This window comes from Chrysochloris asiatica, unplaced genomic scaffold (genome assembly GCF_000296735.1).
Source record: "Chrysochloris asiatica unplaced genomic scaffold, ChrAsi1.0 scaffold00039, whole genome shotgun sequence".
In the NCBI taxonomy this organism is placed as follows: Eukaryota; Metazoa; Chordata; class Mammalia; order Afrosoricida; family Chrysochloridae; genus Chrysochloris; species Chrysochloris asiatica.
In genome coordinates this window covers 19553781-19569199 of record NW_006408557.1, presented here as the reverse complement: position 1 = coordinate 19569199, position 15419 = coordinate 19553781, and the positions used below count along the sequence as shown (strand labels likewise).

Here is a 15419-nt window from a genome sequence, read left to right as displayed (position 1 = left end):
TCTCAGCCACCCTGCAGATGTTGCTCCCTGAGGCAGCATCTGGGAAACTAACTTTTTTTGCCTCAAATCAGACAACTCCCCAGGACTTGTAGTCCATTCCCATGGCCCAGAACATCCTGGGGTGCCCATGGGACCACTCACCATGGGTCCTTCCCCAACCCAGGATAAGCAACCCTGAATGGGAGAGGAATGTGGGAGCAGGGAAGTAAGCAATATCTGTGGATGAGGGGACAGAACCTCGTGGCGTGATGTAGAACACACCCAGTCCATCTCCCCTCTCCCTCATGCCAACTAATATATGTTCAAAAGGAGGGGGTCGCAGGTGATGTTAATGACAGATGTGGACTTTGGCTGTGGAGGGGTGGTGAGGTGGACAGTAAGAACCACAGACTATGCAAATCAAAGGGACACTTAACCCTCGCTGGGTCATCCTCCCTTAGGTTACAGAGGGAAAACAGACCCAGAGTGGCAGCTGCTTTCCCAGGTCCCGGATTCCTGACTATGCTATCAGATGGTAAGAGGTGATGGTGAATTTTCTGAGAATGTAGCAGAGGGTCACATTCAGGATGCAGGATGACCTCAAAGGCAGAGAGGGCAGGACTGTCCACACACACAAACACACACACAACTGCAAATCACACCCTAATACAAGTCACCCCACGCCCCTGGCACCACAGGTGCCTATATAGACACCCACACAGGCTGACGCAATGTGTGCATCCCTCCCACCAACGCATAAAGAATGATTTTCCATCTTTTATTCCTCTACTTCTCTGGTCCCCTCAGAAGTCTCAAGAGTGATGGGTAGTCAGGGAAGGCCCAAGGCTAATTCAGAACCACTTTGGTGGGTTCACCCACCCTCATTGTCTGTCCAAGTTTGTCTTCAGAGGCCAATTCCTTGACCAGTCCCACATAAATACAAGCCCTTAGTGCATCAGAAGCATTGAAGACATGGCCCCAGAACTAGCTATTTCTCCAGGGTTGACTTTGTGCCAGGAATTTTTACCCCATGTGGCTTCACTTCTCCCTCACTTGCAATATTCTTACAAGGGAGGTGTTTTCAACCCATCTTACAGGTGAGGGAACCTGAGGCTCAGAGAAACGACATGAGGGTCACCCTTGGCAATTCTTTTTCAGTGTCCTAGAGTGGCTTATCTGGATGCCCAATGTCCAACACACTAGGAGGAAACATTAAAAATAACTTCCTAGGAGCTGAGAATCCCTTACAAGTAACTCCAGGAGACCCCTAGGCTGTAGCCGTGATCTGGGAGTGCTAGGCATGCTTGAGACGTGCAGGGAAGCCATATATCTGGACCTACCCCAGTCCTTCCCACATCTCAAACCCACACAACCTTCCCACATGGGCCCTATCAACAGGAATATCCCGGCCTGAGAAATGGTCATAATCCAAAAGCCCTAGGAGCGTCTGTGAGTACCTACACCCTCAGGAAAGAAAGCTAAGTCCTTTCAGGACATCCTATCCTGGAACTCAGAACCCCATCCCGCTGGGGCCTGTGATCACCCTGCCCCTGGCCTGACCCCACACTTCATGTTGTCCCTGCAGGTCCCCTTGCTCCCTGGGCTAGAAGAGTCAGGGTCAGGAAAGGGACACCACCCCACTCAAGCTGTCCTATTGTTTTCCTGTGACACAATCTACCTCAGCTGGTTTCTCTCTTCCCTGCCAGAATTGGACCTCCTGGGTCCCTACCTCCTGCTTCCCAGTCCCTTACCCCACCCCTACCTAGATGCTCACTCAGTTCCTTCCCAGAATCCCTACCAGATCCTGGTGTTGAGAGAAGGTCCCAGAGCCACGGCCCAAAGGAGTCTATGGGGTCCATGGGGCCAACTGCCCTGCACACTGTTATTTGTTGATTTTTAAATGTATATTGTGTTTTAGGTGAAAGTTTACACAGTGGGTTCATTTTCTATTCAATAACTCATTCACAAATTGTTTTGAGACATTGGTTGCGGTCTCTGCAATGTGGCAGTGTTCTTCCCATTTCCAGTTTGGCTCCCTGTTTTCATTCCTCCGGTTTCCCTGCCTCTCCTTGCCTCTTTATTTTGGGGTAGATATTGCCCTTTAATATCATGTAGTTGATTGTTCTCGGAGGTGGTATTAATTTTCTATTATTTGGTTGAAAGGTAGCCTCCCGAGTGACTTTGGTTACATGTTAGAGGAGTGACTTACGGCAATAGTCCCGAGGGCTCCTCCAGTCTTTAACAGACCAGCGAGCTTGGTCATTTTTATGAATTCTGTGTACTCATTACACAGGACTCCCAACCACAAGGTCAGAAGTTCAAACCCACCAGCAACTCCTCAGAAACCCTACACAGGGTCCTTAAGGGTCAGAACTGACTCAACAGCACTAAACAATAACATTGCACAGGAGAAACGGGCCCGGAGTGATGGAAGGGCTTGTCCAAGTTCATACAGGAAATCAGTATGAACTAACTTGATGGGGTGAGAGGTAGTAGGGTCTGTCCTAATTCTGCCAGGAACTGAAGAGAACAGGCCATTCTGGGAACCAAATATCCTAGGTCCCCATTCCCAGAGCAGACTTCTGTCTCTTAAGCTCTTAGCCCTCCAGTGTCCCATGAACTGGCCCCTATAGGCTGCTAACAGCTCCCCAAACCTCTCCAGGCACCATTCAATCCTCACTGCATCCCCATGCACTGATGTACCATGTGCCTTGTAACTGTTACCCCAGCTGAACAGCCCAGACCTCCATCCGTTTCCTCAGCACAGGGCTCCCCAACAAAGGTCTGTCTTCTCATCTGCCTCATTCTGTGTCTCCCCCAAATCTGCCTTACCCCTAGCCAGCTGCCTGCACTGCCTATGCTTCATACAGTATTTGTTACCCAGGAGCGTTAGGAACTCAGACAGGAGGGTAAGGCCTGGGGGACCTCCAGGTCTCAGGTTGAGGACCAAAGAGGACCGACGTGTCCAAGAAAGGCCTGGGCTGGTAGACCTAGTGCCCTCCCAAGGGCTGAAGTTCCCAGGTCCTTCCCTGCTGGAGGACAGTGGGGAGAAGGCATTCTAGGGCAGGGTACATGAACTGCCAACTCAATGCCTTCAGGTAATGAAAACAAGAACATAGAAGTGCTAGACAATAAGGAATGGCAGAGACTCTGGCAAACAGATGCGTACATGCCCTGCCTCAAGGCACAGAAATTCAAGTTTAGTGGAGGGGAACCCACTATGCTGACCAAACTAAACACTCCTATTTGGACTAGAGGTTGCCAGTTTGAGACCTCTGGTTCAAAAGATTGAGAAGGTCCCAGGGAACCCTGCAGAGTCTGTCAAGACTAGAATTACTGGCTCCCTCTGAGACTTTTCTAGTCCAACCCTGAATCCACACTTTCTGGTCACCTGAGGGCTCCCCTTCCCTCCCCTCCATCCCCCAGCACTCTCAGTGAAAGGGAAAAAAGAGGTCTGGGTGTCTCCAGAGTCCCTGGTTTGGGGACCATCATCTGATAAGGTCTAGAGGCCCCTCCAGTGCCTGAGTAGGGGGCCAGTTTAGGGGCTGGGGTCTCTGTACTGAGTGGGGAGAGAGTCGCAGACTGAAAACCAGGACTGAACTACCCCATCCTTTGCTGGCTCCAGCCTCTCCCAGATTAACCTGTAGAGGAGGAGCCATGGAGGTGGAGCTATCAACTTGTATTACTACTGAAGTGCTTTGGGGTGTCTTCTAGGAAGGACTGAATGAGTGAATCAGTGGGCATGGCACTGAATCCCCCCACCCCAATCAGACAGGCTCCTGAGCCCCCAGGGTTAAGCAGGGAGGGGCTGAACAGGACATTCTGATTGGGAATAGGAATAGGACTTGCCTGGCGCCTTCTTGGTGCCTGATGGTAGAGGCGAGGGGAGGAAAAATGCTGGAGCAGGGGATTGTGGGAGGGAGAAAGACCATCTGGTCCTGGGATGGTCTGGTTCTGGGAGGTAGAAAACCCCTAGGGACAGAGAGAGGTGGTCTCTTTGTGTCTGGTCTCTTACTTTTCTTCAAAGATCTTTTTACTCATTTCCCTTCCCACCCAGAAGGGAGCTGCCCTCTCAGCAAGCCTGGCCTTTATTCTATGCACAATCGCTGTAAGGGCACCTCCAGGCCAGACTGAAGGGGTATAACTCCCCCGGCACACAAACCCACACACCTGCAATAATCCTAGAATGGAAGGCACCCTGAGGCAAAGAGGGTGTGAGAAAGGTGTCAGGTAAGAAAAAGATATCCCTCACTGAAAACCCAGAATATAAACCAGACCCTCTTATCCCGTTTCTTTTGGACTGAGCACCCAAATTTGGAGGCCCTACCCCATTGGTTTTCATAAAATAGCTGGAAGGGACTGAACATTTCTGGAGCCTTCTTTTATTATTTTTGCCCCTGGAGATCCCATGGCTATTTAGATTTTTCTCCCAAACAAGTCTCATTTCTTTGGGAATAATGAATTCTCCCACATTAAATTAGCTAAAGCTGAGCTCTGGCTGGCACAGATAAATGCTACCAAGGCCTCAAATTAGCTTGTAGGGCTTGAGGGTGGGGATATCCGTATTCTGTTGGATTGTTTGATGAAAATTCTCAAAAGCACTTGGGGGCCCCCTACTCTTGTCTCCACAGACCCTTGGGGTCTGGAACCCAAGTAAGGAATCACTAGTTTAATCATGCAGTACCCTGTTTTACAGAAGGGTGTTAAACTCAGAGGCGGAGGTGACCAACTAAAGGTCACGCGGACAGTAAATGGCATTGGTGGGAGCAGAACCCAGGTCCTTCTGGGTGTGAGCAGCGCCACTACCCTCCATCTTTGCTCCTGACTGCAGGAAGCATTAGCCATGCCTGAGGGATTGCCTCCCTCCCTCAGCACAATTTCCGGGTGATTTCCCTCCAAGGTCTCGCTTCCTTCCTGTATGGACCTCTGCCCTTGCCCACTTCTGTTTCCCATTCCCAACTCCTTGTATTTACTATGTCTGTGCCATCCCCAGTCCCCATCCCCACACCCCCTCTGCGCTTCCCCCAGGAGGGGCAGGGGGCCCCAACCTGGGGCTTCTTTACTGAAACTCTTTTGTACACCACAAACTTTTTGTATATTTTTAATTTTGCTGCGACATGAGATATTAAAAGTCATTTCAGTATGAGCTGCTTGTGTCTTGTTTGGGATGTTCTGGGCCAGAGATAAAAATGGGAGGGAGTGGGGAGGAAGGGTACCCACTTCACAATCCCTGAGACTACCTAATGATTGGACATAGATTCCATCATTCAACCAGAACCCTAGGTCCAAAGGTATTATGGATTATCTCCAAACTGCTCATTTCACATATAAGGAAAATATAAGAATGGAGAGGGGGGTTTGGGGGCTGACAGAGGTCACAGATTTGAGTTCACTGTAGATTTGAGTTCACACTGACATTTCTAACTCCACTAAAACAAATTTTTATTTGTTGGTGGTGTTAAGTGCCATCAAGTCGATTCCGGCTCGTGGTGTTTCCGAGGAGCAGCTGGTGAGTTTGAACTGCAGACCTTTTGGTCCAGTGTATTATCCTACAGCACCACACCAGGTCTCCTCCATTACTTATTTGTTGTTGTTGTTAAGTGCTGTCAAGTTGATTCCAACCCATAGCGACCCTGTGCAGGGTTTCCGAGGCTGTAAATCTTTATGGGAGCAGAAAGCCTCATCTTTATCCCACAGAACAGCTGGTAGTTTCGAACTGCTGACCTTGTGGTTCGCAGCCTGATTCGTAACCACTACGCTACCAGAGCTCCTCCATTACTTATTTAGGACCTACTATATTGCAGGACCAGGCAGTGGTTCGTTCTGTTGTGCATAGGGTCGCTACGAGTTGGTACTGACTCGATGGCACCTAACAACATGTGCCTATTAGAAGTCCTGATGTGGTGCTGTGAGTTAATGCTCTGGACTGCAACATTGGTTTGGACCCCAAGGTCGATGGTTTCAGCTCACCAGCTGCTCGTTGGTAACCCTATACAGGGTCACTGTGGGTTGGAACTGGCTCGAAGGCACTTAACAACAACAACAATGTGTCTATTATGGAGTCCTGGTGTGGCACTGCAGGATAATATGCTAGACTGAAAAGTTGGTTTGAACCACAAGGTCGGCGGTTCAAGCTGCTCCTCAGAAACTCTATACAGGGTCACTATGAGTTGAAATCGACTCAATAGCACTTAACAACAACAATGCGCCTATTATATGGAGTCCTGATGTGGTACAAAGTCCGCGGTTCAGGCTCACCAACCACTCCTCGGAAACCCTATATAGAGTCACTATAGGTCAGAACTGACTCGATGGCACTAACAGCGACAATGTAATGACTAAGGAGTTCTGGAAGCATAGTGGTTATGAGTTGGGTTGCTAACCTCAAGGTCAGCAGTTCGAATCTACCAGCAGTTCCGCAGGAAAACCATGAGACTTTTTGCTCCCATAAAGATTTACAGCCTTGGAAACCCTATGCAGGGTCACTATGAGTTGGAACCTACTCCACGGCACACCACTACCACCACCACCAAAGTAATGACTGAAGTCCCAGTGTGGCGCTGTGGGCTAATGTGCTAGACTGCAAAGTCACTTTGAACCACAAGGTCACTGGTTCAAGCTCCTTGGAAACTCTACACAGAGTCACTGTGGGTCAGAAATGACTTGATGGCACTTACCAACAATAATGTAATGACTAGAACTTCAGTTGCCCATCCCTGCTCTAAAACCTCCCATGACTCCTTAGTGACTCCTCAGTATCTTTAGGATAAAGATTAAACCCTTTACCTGGTGCTGACTTCCCACAAATGAGGCCCCAAATACCTCTTGAGCCTCGTCTCTGACATTACTCCACCCAGCCCCATATCCCCATCCAACACCCATCTTCCTGCTTTGTGAGACATTCCTGATTGCTCCCCAACAATCTTTCTCACCATTTCTTTTCCACAGGTAGAAACCTAGTCTCCTTTTGAGGTCTCTCTTCCAAGCACTCAGGGAATGCAACCCCCAATCAAGCTCCATGAGGTAGATCATGATTGGCCTAAGACAGCAGTTCTCAAAGAATGATCCCCAGACCAACAGCACCAAGAAGCTTGTTAGAAAAGGTGCATCCCAGACCTACTGAACCAGCCGCTGTATAAAGGAAAAGGGTACGGATAGGTATGAGGTAGCCATCTGTTTTTACGAGTGCAGCCAGAGTGCTCCTTAGAGGCCAAGATGGCCAAACATCGTCTCTCATACTTTGGACATATTGTCAGGAGGGAACAGTTGCTGGAGAAGGATATCATGTTTGGTAAGATGGAGGGTCAGAGAAAAAGAGGAAGACCCCCAACAACATGGATTGGCCAGGTGGCAGCATTGATGGACTTAAGTGTGGCAACTGTCAGGAGGGAACAGTTGCTGGAGAAGGATATCATGTTTGGTAAGATGGAGGGTCAGAGAAAAAGAGGAAGACCCCCAACAACATGGATTGGCCAGGTGGCAGCATTGATGGACTCAAGTGTGGCAACAGTAGTGAGGTTGGCCCAGGATCGGACATTGTTTCGTTCTGTTGTGCATAAGGTTGCTATGAGTCGGTGTCAACTCGATGGCACCTAACAACAACAAGATGATTCTGATGCATGCTCAAATTGAGAACCACAGTTGTTATTGTTGTTAGATGCCATGGAGTCAGTTCCAATTTCTAGAAACTCTATGACAGGCCAAACACAAACACTGCCCGGCTGTGCGCCAGCCCCCTACCTATTGTGTTTGAGCCCATTGCTGCAGGCACTGTATCAATCCATCTCACGGGGGGGGTCTTCCTCTGAGCCTCCACTTTACCAAGCATGATGTCCTTCTCCAGGGACTGGTTCCTCCTGACAACATATCCAAAGTATAAAAGAAGTCTGGCCACCCTGGCTTCTAAGGAACATTCGCTGTACTTATTCCAAAATAGATGTGTTTGTTCTTCTGGAAGTCCATGGTACTTTCAAAATTCATCACCCACATCATAATTCAAATGCATTGACTCTTCTATGGTTTTCCTTATTCATTGTCCAATGTTTACATGTATGATTTTTCTTTCACATGATTGAAAAGGCCATAGCTTGGGTCAGGCATACCTCAGTCCTCATAATGACAACTGTTAGTCTGAGATAATTCCCTTGACTAAGGATTTATGTTATTGTTAAGAGCCATTGAGTCAATTCTGACACATAGCGACCCTGTATAGGGTTTCCAAGGAGCAGCTGGTGAGTTTGAACCATTGACCTTGCAGTTCAAACGACTCTGTTGTCTGGTGCATTAGTCCACAGCGCCACACCAGGACTCCATAAGGACATAAATTACCCAATCCTGGTGAGGCATCCTCCAGTGCCCATGCTCCACTTATTCTGTGTTGCTGGTCATAGAGTCGTCCAGAATAAAAATCAGGTTTCCAACCTCCGTTGCAGCAAGAACCAGGTTCCGGCTAATACAATGTAAGCATTATAGCTTACCATGGAACCAGGTTCTGGCTAATAAAATGTAAGCAGTATAGCTTTGTGCTATTTCTAGGTAGGAATCCTGGTATGGTTCCATAGGATAAATACTGGACTACAAGGTCAGTTTGAATGGCAAGGTCAACTGTTCAAACCCACCATCCGTTCCGTGTTGCTATGAGTCAGTAAAGACTCGACAGCATTTAACATTTCTAGATACTCCCTTTAGTGGAAAGGACTGTGGTCTTTCCTTGCTTGGTTTCCTTTCCTATTCCTCTTCACTAAGGATCAGGTTGCGTAGTGGGCTATGTGTTGGGCTGCTAACCTCAACGTCAGCAATTTGAATCTATCAGCCACTCCAAGGGAGAAAGATGAGGTTTCTGCTCCCCTAAAGATTTATGGGAGTCCTCATATGGTGCTGTAGGATAAGCACTGGGCTGTTAACTGCAAGGTTGGCTGTTTGAACCTTCTTGCTGCTCCTTGGAAACCCTATACAGGGTTACTATGAGTGGGAACTGACTGAACAGCACACAACCACAACCACCACCATTCCACTAACTGCAGCTGCATGAAGAGCCATCTGGTAGTTGAGTGCAAAACCTTTTATGGCAGAGAAACCAGATAGGAAGAGCCAGGGTCTCTGGACTGTGTGTGCCTTCACTACTACGTGATAGGAGAGAGAAACGTCTAGCATGTTTGATGGCTGTGTGCTGTTGAGTTGGTTCCAAGACATAGCAATCTTGTATAAGGTTTTCAAGGCTGTAAATCTTTAGGGGAGCAGAAAGTATCATCTTTCTTCTACAGAGCAGGTGGTGAACTCAAACTGCTGACCTTGCAGTTAGCAGACCAATGCATAACCCATTATGCTACACGTTTAAGCCACTGTTGTTTTGGATCTTTGTTAAAGCGGAACTATATCCTCAAAAAAACCAAACTCACTGCCATCAAGTTAATTCTGACTCAGAGTGACTATTTCTATAAATCGTATCCTGGCTAATGAATATCTGGCCCGTAAGGGAAGTCTTTTGAGGAATCTCTGGGAAAGGTTTTCATCCAAGATAAAAAGCCACACAAGAAAAGGAAACATGTAGCTTCATCCTGCTGGATGGCAACCTACCTGCCTGACTCCTAAAGGTGCTGCAGCCATCTTGTCAACAAAGTAGGAAAACGTAAGGAACTTAATGACGATGTTAAACTGCTCAGTTTACTGGCCCTGAAATCACTTCCCTTTGGACTTCTGTCTTGGAAGATAATGCATTTTCCTTCCTGTTTAAGCCATCTTTGTTTAGATGGTCTTATTTGCAGCCCAAAATATAACAACTCATACATCCTATGTTTGCTCAAGCTGTTCCCTCTGCCCAGGGGGTCCCTTCGTGCATACTGTGGGTTTGGTGAATGGCTCTTGATTCTGCCTTTCCCAAACGAGGGAATCAGACATCTGCTTGTCTCGTATCAGACATCTTTCTCTCTAAACAGATCAGGGTCAGCATATACACTGCCTATCTATTGCCATCACCCCCTCCTGCCCTGTGATTAACGCTGATAACCCAGCACTTTTTCCTGCTGGAAGTAGATCTGGTTTTATAATCCTCTACACTCTACTCCAGGCAGCCCCTGCCAATCAACTAAAGGAGGCTTGAAAGAGATGAATCCTATTTGCTACAACTGCTCAGTCTTTGAGGGTCTTTGTTTTACTCATCTTTTTTGATTCACAAGCTAATTTTCATAATAAGCATTATCATTGTGTGCTTCTGTTTCCACTTAATGCATTCTGAGATAGGCCCTATCATTATTCTGGTTTTGACACATGAGGACTGAGGTTCTGAGAGAAGAGGTAATTGGTTCAAGGTCATATGAAGGGGCTTCAGAAGTTTGTGGGAAAAAGAAATTAAAATAAAGGATTTTTTCCATGAGCTTTCTGAAGCCCCATTGTACACATTCAAACCTAGGTCTTTGTGACTTCAGCCGCTTCCACTGACAGTTTACTAAGCACTTCATTTGTTCATAAGGAGCCCTGGTGGCACAGTGGGTTATATGTTGGACTGTTAACTGCAAGGTCAGTAGTTTGAATCCACCAGTTGCTTCACAGAAGAAAGAGGAGAATTTCTGATCCCATAAAAATTTACAGTCTGAGAAATTCTACATAGGGTACTATGAATTGGAATCAACTTAATGGTAGTAGGTTTTAGTCACTTGTTTGGTACCCTGGGGTGGGCGCTGCGGGGAAGAATGGTACAGTTTTCTGTTTCTAATAATATTTGGAAAATACATTGTCCTATTTGAGATTGGTAGCGTAGTGGTTACAAATCGGGCTGCGAACCTCAAGGTCAGCAGTTTGAAACTACCAGCTGTTCCGCGGGAGAAAGATGAGGTTTTCTGCTCCCGTAAAGATTTACGGTCTCGGAAACCCTGTACAGGATCTCTATGAGTCGGAACCGACTCCATGGCACATAACAACAACAACTTGAGATTACCAGCAGTTTAAAAATTTCCCTTTTGCAGATGGGCAAGCTGAGGCCCATAGAAAGGAAGAGTCAGAGCAAGTGAGCATATTTCATGCCCTGCTACTACACTGAGGATGAGAATTCTGGACTTGCTCAAAGGGTTAAGTGGGAGTGTTCATGCCTGGATCAGAGTCAGGGAGCTGGGTCACGCTTCCTGGCCTCTTCCTGATGGCCCTGCAGGCTGAGTGATCTCCTTCTCTGTTGCCAGGAGGTGACCAGTGACCAGCAGGATATAGGAGAGCAGGAGGAAGTAGCTGTCTGAGCCAGCTCTAGGCAGCATGGGTCATTTCCCTTGGAGGGAGGGAGAAGAGAGATAGAAGGCAGTGGCTAGGCAGGGAGCTGTGTGCTTGGCACAGAGATGCTTCCAAAATCACTTTCAAAGCAGTCCAATGCAGTGCCTTCTGCTCCTTACAGTTCATAACCATTTCCTCATCTCTGGCTTTGTCTTCTTTCCACACCTCTGACAAACAGGGCAGGGACTTTGGGGGACTGTTGTTCCCACTAAAAAGATGAAGTTGAGACCGAGAGTGTATACAATAAGCCATTTGCCTTGGATAACATAGCAAATTTGCTCCAAAGCTTGGGTCTCAGATGGATGGGTTAGTCCTGCCCTGTTCAACTGTGTGGTAAGCAACACTAGGCTTTAGATCTGGACCAGCCAGAAATCCCAAATCACTGTGTGACCTCTGTGAGCCAGGTTCTCTATTTAAAAAATCTGTTGTCGTAGGGATAACAATGGTACCCCAACTTTGTGAGGAATTAGTGAGATGAAATATGTGAAATAATTAGCATAGAGCCATAAATGGTGCCTTGCCTCCCTAATACTCTCCCAAATGATGACAATATAGGTCAGGATTCATGGACAATGTTGTTATTGTTGGGTTCCATTGAGTTGGTACTGATTCATAGCCACCCTATGAACAACAGAACGAAACACTGCCTGGTCCTGGGCCAACCTCACAATCATTGCTACATTTAAGCCCGTTGTTGCCGCCACTTGGCCAATCCATCTCATTGGGGGTCTTCCTCTTTTTCTCTGACCCTCCACCTTACCAAACATGATATCCTTCTCCAGTGACTGGTCCCTCCTGTCAATATGTCTGAAGTATGAGAGACAAAGTCTGGCCATCCTGACTTCCAAGGAACACTCTGGCTGCACTTCTTCCAACACAGATTTATTTGTTCTCCCAGCAGTCCATGGCACTTTTAATATTCTCTTACAACTGTACAAGACCTTTTTAAAGTGTTCAAGAGCAAAGATGTCAGTTTGAGGATTAAGGTGCGCCTTAATGGTATTTTCAATAATTTCATATGCATGTGAAAGTTGGACAATAAATAAAGAAGATCATAGAAGTATTGATGCATATAGGTTATGAGGCTGGAGTAGCTAGATAAATAGTTAATGTTTATTGGTTACTTAGTAAGGGTAAGGCCCCATACACAGGGTACAGTGGGGGTACAGTGGATCCATAGGATAAGCACTGGACTTAACCACAAGGTCGGTGGTTTAGGCCCGCCAACTGCTCTGCAGGAGAAAGGTGAGACTTCTGCTCCCACAAATATTAATAGCCTAGGAGATGCTTGATATATGGGGATCCTATGAGCCTAAATAGTGGTTACGAATCGGGCTGCGAACCTTACGGTTAGCGGTTCGAAACTACCAGCTGCTCCGCGGGAGAAAGATGAGGCTTTCTACTCCTGTAAAGATTTACACCCTCGGAAACCCTGTACAGGGTCGCTATGGGTCGGACCCGACTCGATGGCACTTAACAACAACAACAACAACATGAGCCTAAATGGACTTGGGGATACATAGCAAAACACTAAGGATACTTAATAAGTACTTAAGGAGTTCTATTCATGGGTGGCACAAATGGTTAAGTGCTGGAATACTAATTGAAAAGTTGGTGGCTCACACCCACCCAGAAGCACCTTGGAAGGGCAGGCAGTCTGCTTGAAAGCCTTATGGAGCATGGTTCTACTCTGTACACATGGGGTTGCCATGAGTTGGAATCCACCCAACAGCAACCAATGACAACAAATAAGTGTTCACTTAATAAGTGAACTCTTGTAAGTGCATTCAATCCTAACAACACCATGCCTTAGTTTCCTCACGTGTAAAATGGTCTAACCACTATTATGCCCATTTTACAGATGAGGAAACTAAGGCATGGGAGGTTAAGGCCCTTGCTAAAAGTCACATCCTAATGAGTAGCAAAGGCAAGATTTAAATCCAGAAAAGTCCACACATGTGAGATGGCTTCAAAAAGTTCATGGAAATGAATAAAGAGAAATACTGTTAACTGATGGTACATGGAGGGGAATTATAATCATTGTAATGAAACAAGTTGTATGATTTGTTGAATGTAAAACTGATGATCTGCCCTGTAAACTTTCACTCAATTCACAATAAAAACGTAAAGAAAAAAAAAGTTCATGGAAAAATGGAATTAGAAGATAAAGGAGTTTTTCCACAAGTTGGCTCTGACTCATAGAGACCCTGTATAGGGTTTCCAATGAGCAGCTGGTAGGTTTGAACTGCTGAGCTTGTGGATCGCAGTCCAGTGCTGATCCTACTGTGCAACACCAGATGTCCTTAATTTTAAAAAAAGTTTATATTTATATAAAAAGCTATTAATCATAGCTTGCTTGGACACAGGAGTCTAGTTTAAGAAGCACTTTCTCTCTAGCTCATTCACATAGGCATTTGTCACCACAGCATCCCAGGGAGGGAGACCGTGTTTGCTCACAATATATAGGGAAAGGGGGAAGCTGAGGCTCTGGAAGGGAGCACTGACTTGCCTTGTCAAGGTCACACAGAAAAATCATTGGCAGAAGTAGGGCTTTAACTTGGGGTTTTCTAACTCCAAATTCATAGCCCCCATTGAGAAGACCCTTTCCCAGCCTCTCCCCACAACCCTAAGCCTCCTCAGCAGTCACACTTCTGACTGGAGGCCTCTGGGAGTTCTCCCTCAATCAGTTGTTGTGCCCAGGCCCCCACTATTCAGCTGTCGGGTCCCCAGACTGTGTCCTCCATTATCATACGCCCTCCCGGCCTCTGTTCACTATCAGACAGGAGGGGCAGGAACTCCCAGCCAGCAGGCCTGGTGGAGTTTCCGATCAGGCAGGAAAAAGGACAAAGGAACAGTTTGAGGCCGGTGGGGATGGTCAGAAGGGTAGCAGCAGGAGTAAAGAGGACACTTTGCCATGGAATATGAAGTCAAGAAAGGGAAGAAGGTAGGTGAAAGTGGGAAGAATGCAGGGAAGACAAAGGTCCCTGAAAGGGGACTAGGGAGCAGTCTGGGGGAGGGGTGAATGGCATGAGTGGGCAGCAGATATGTGGGCACCAAACTCCTAACCTCAGGAATCTCTGCTATCCCTGCAGTGGACAGATGGGTCAGGTAGACTTGGAGTGGGAGATACCCCAAAATGGCCTCCACGGCATGCCTGGTGGTTCTGCCCTTCGGCTTTTCAGATGGAATGATGACGGGATGGACAGACAGCAGCAGACCAATTCTTATTGCCCCTCTTCTTCAGACAGAGGGATCTCTGCCAGTCCAGTTCTGTATTCTGAGGCTGCCCATCCATGCTTGAGTCCCCAACCTGCTCCTCTTCTATGTTTCAATCTACCTGTACCCCTCCCCATCTTTACACAAGTACCCCATTCCTCAAGTCTCTGCCTGGGAGTCAACCCCTCCCATCTTCATGTTTTCCTGACTCTGAAAAGGCTTCTGGTCTGGGTCTCTGGGGTCGCGTCTGGCTCTGGGTGGGTTTCTCACTTTGTTGTCTTTGGGGTTATGATTCCCACAGCCCCTACCTCTACCTCTACATCCCAGGAAGCTGGGTAGAGTTATTCCAAAGTATCCAGGTAAATCATGAAAGGCTAAGAAGGGAGCCAAGATATACACACATACTATCTCTTGGTTCATTCCTTCCATAGGTATTTCTTGAGCACCTACTATGTGCCAGGGCTAGTGATGCTGTAGTGGTGAGCAAAGTCAGACAACGACACTGCTTCATCCCTTGGAGCTCTCAGTCTAGTGGGGGAGATAACTATTAGGTTTTATTTTTAAAGCAATTAATGTGGAATTGCAGAAAAGGTCTCATACACAGGGCTGGGAGATAGAATATTAGCAGTAGGCTAATGCACTGGACCACGAGGTCGGTTTGAACCGCAAGGTCAATGGTTTAATCTCACCAGCTGCTCCTTGGAAACCGATACAGGATAGCTTTGAGCTGGGACCAACTCCATGGCACTTAACAACAGTCCTAGACCAGTCATTTTGAGCTAAGATTTGAAGGTGGAAGGAAACAGGGTAGAGAAGAATGTTCTGGGTAGAGGAATGTTATTATTGTTGTTAAGTGCCGTCGAGTCGGTTCCGACCCATAGCGACCCTGTATAGGGTTTCTGAGGCTGTAAATCTTGATGGGAGCAAAAAGCCTCATCTTTCTCCCACAGAACAGCTGGTAGTTTCGA

At 47.1% G+C, this 15419-nt stretch overlaps 1 protein-coding gene across 1 annotated transcript in view; it reads left to right on the top strand.

The window, feature by feature from the left end:
- Positions 1-14149: 14149 nt before the first annotated feature.
- Positions 14150-15419, top strand: part of CCM2L (cerebral cavernous malformation 2-like) — a 21138-nt gene continuing 19868 nt past the window's right edge. The window contains 1 exon segment of the mRNA XM_006878348.1: positions 14150-14179. Within this exon segment, the coding sequence (XP_006878410.1) occupies positions 14150-14179 (30 nt within the window).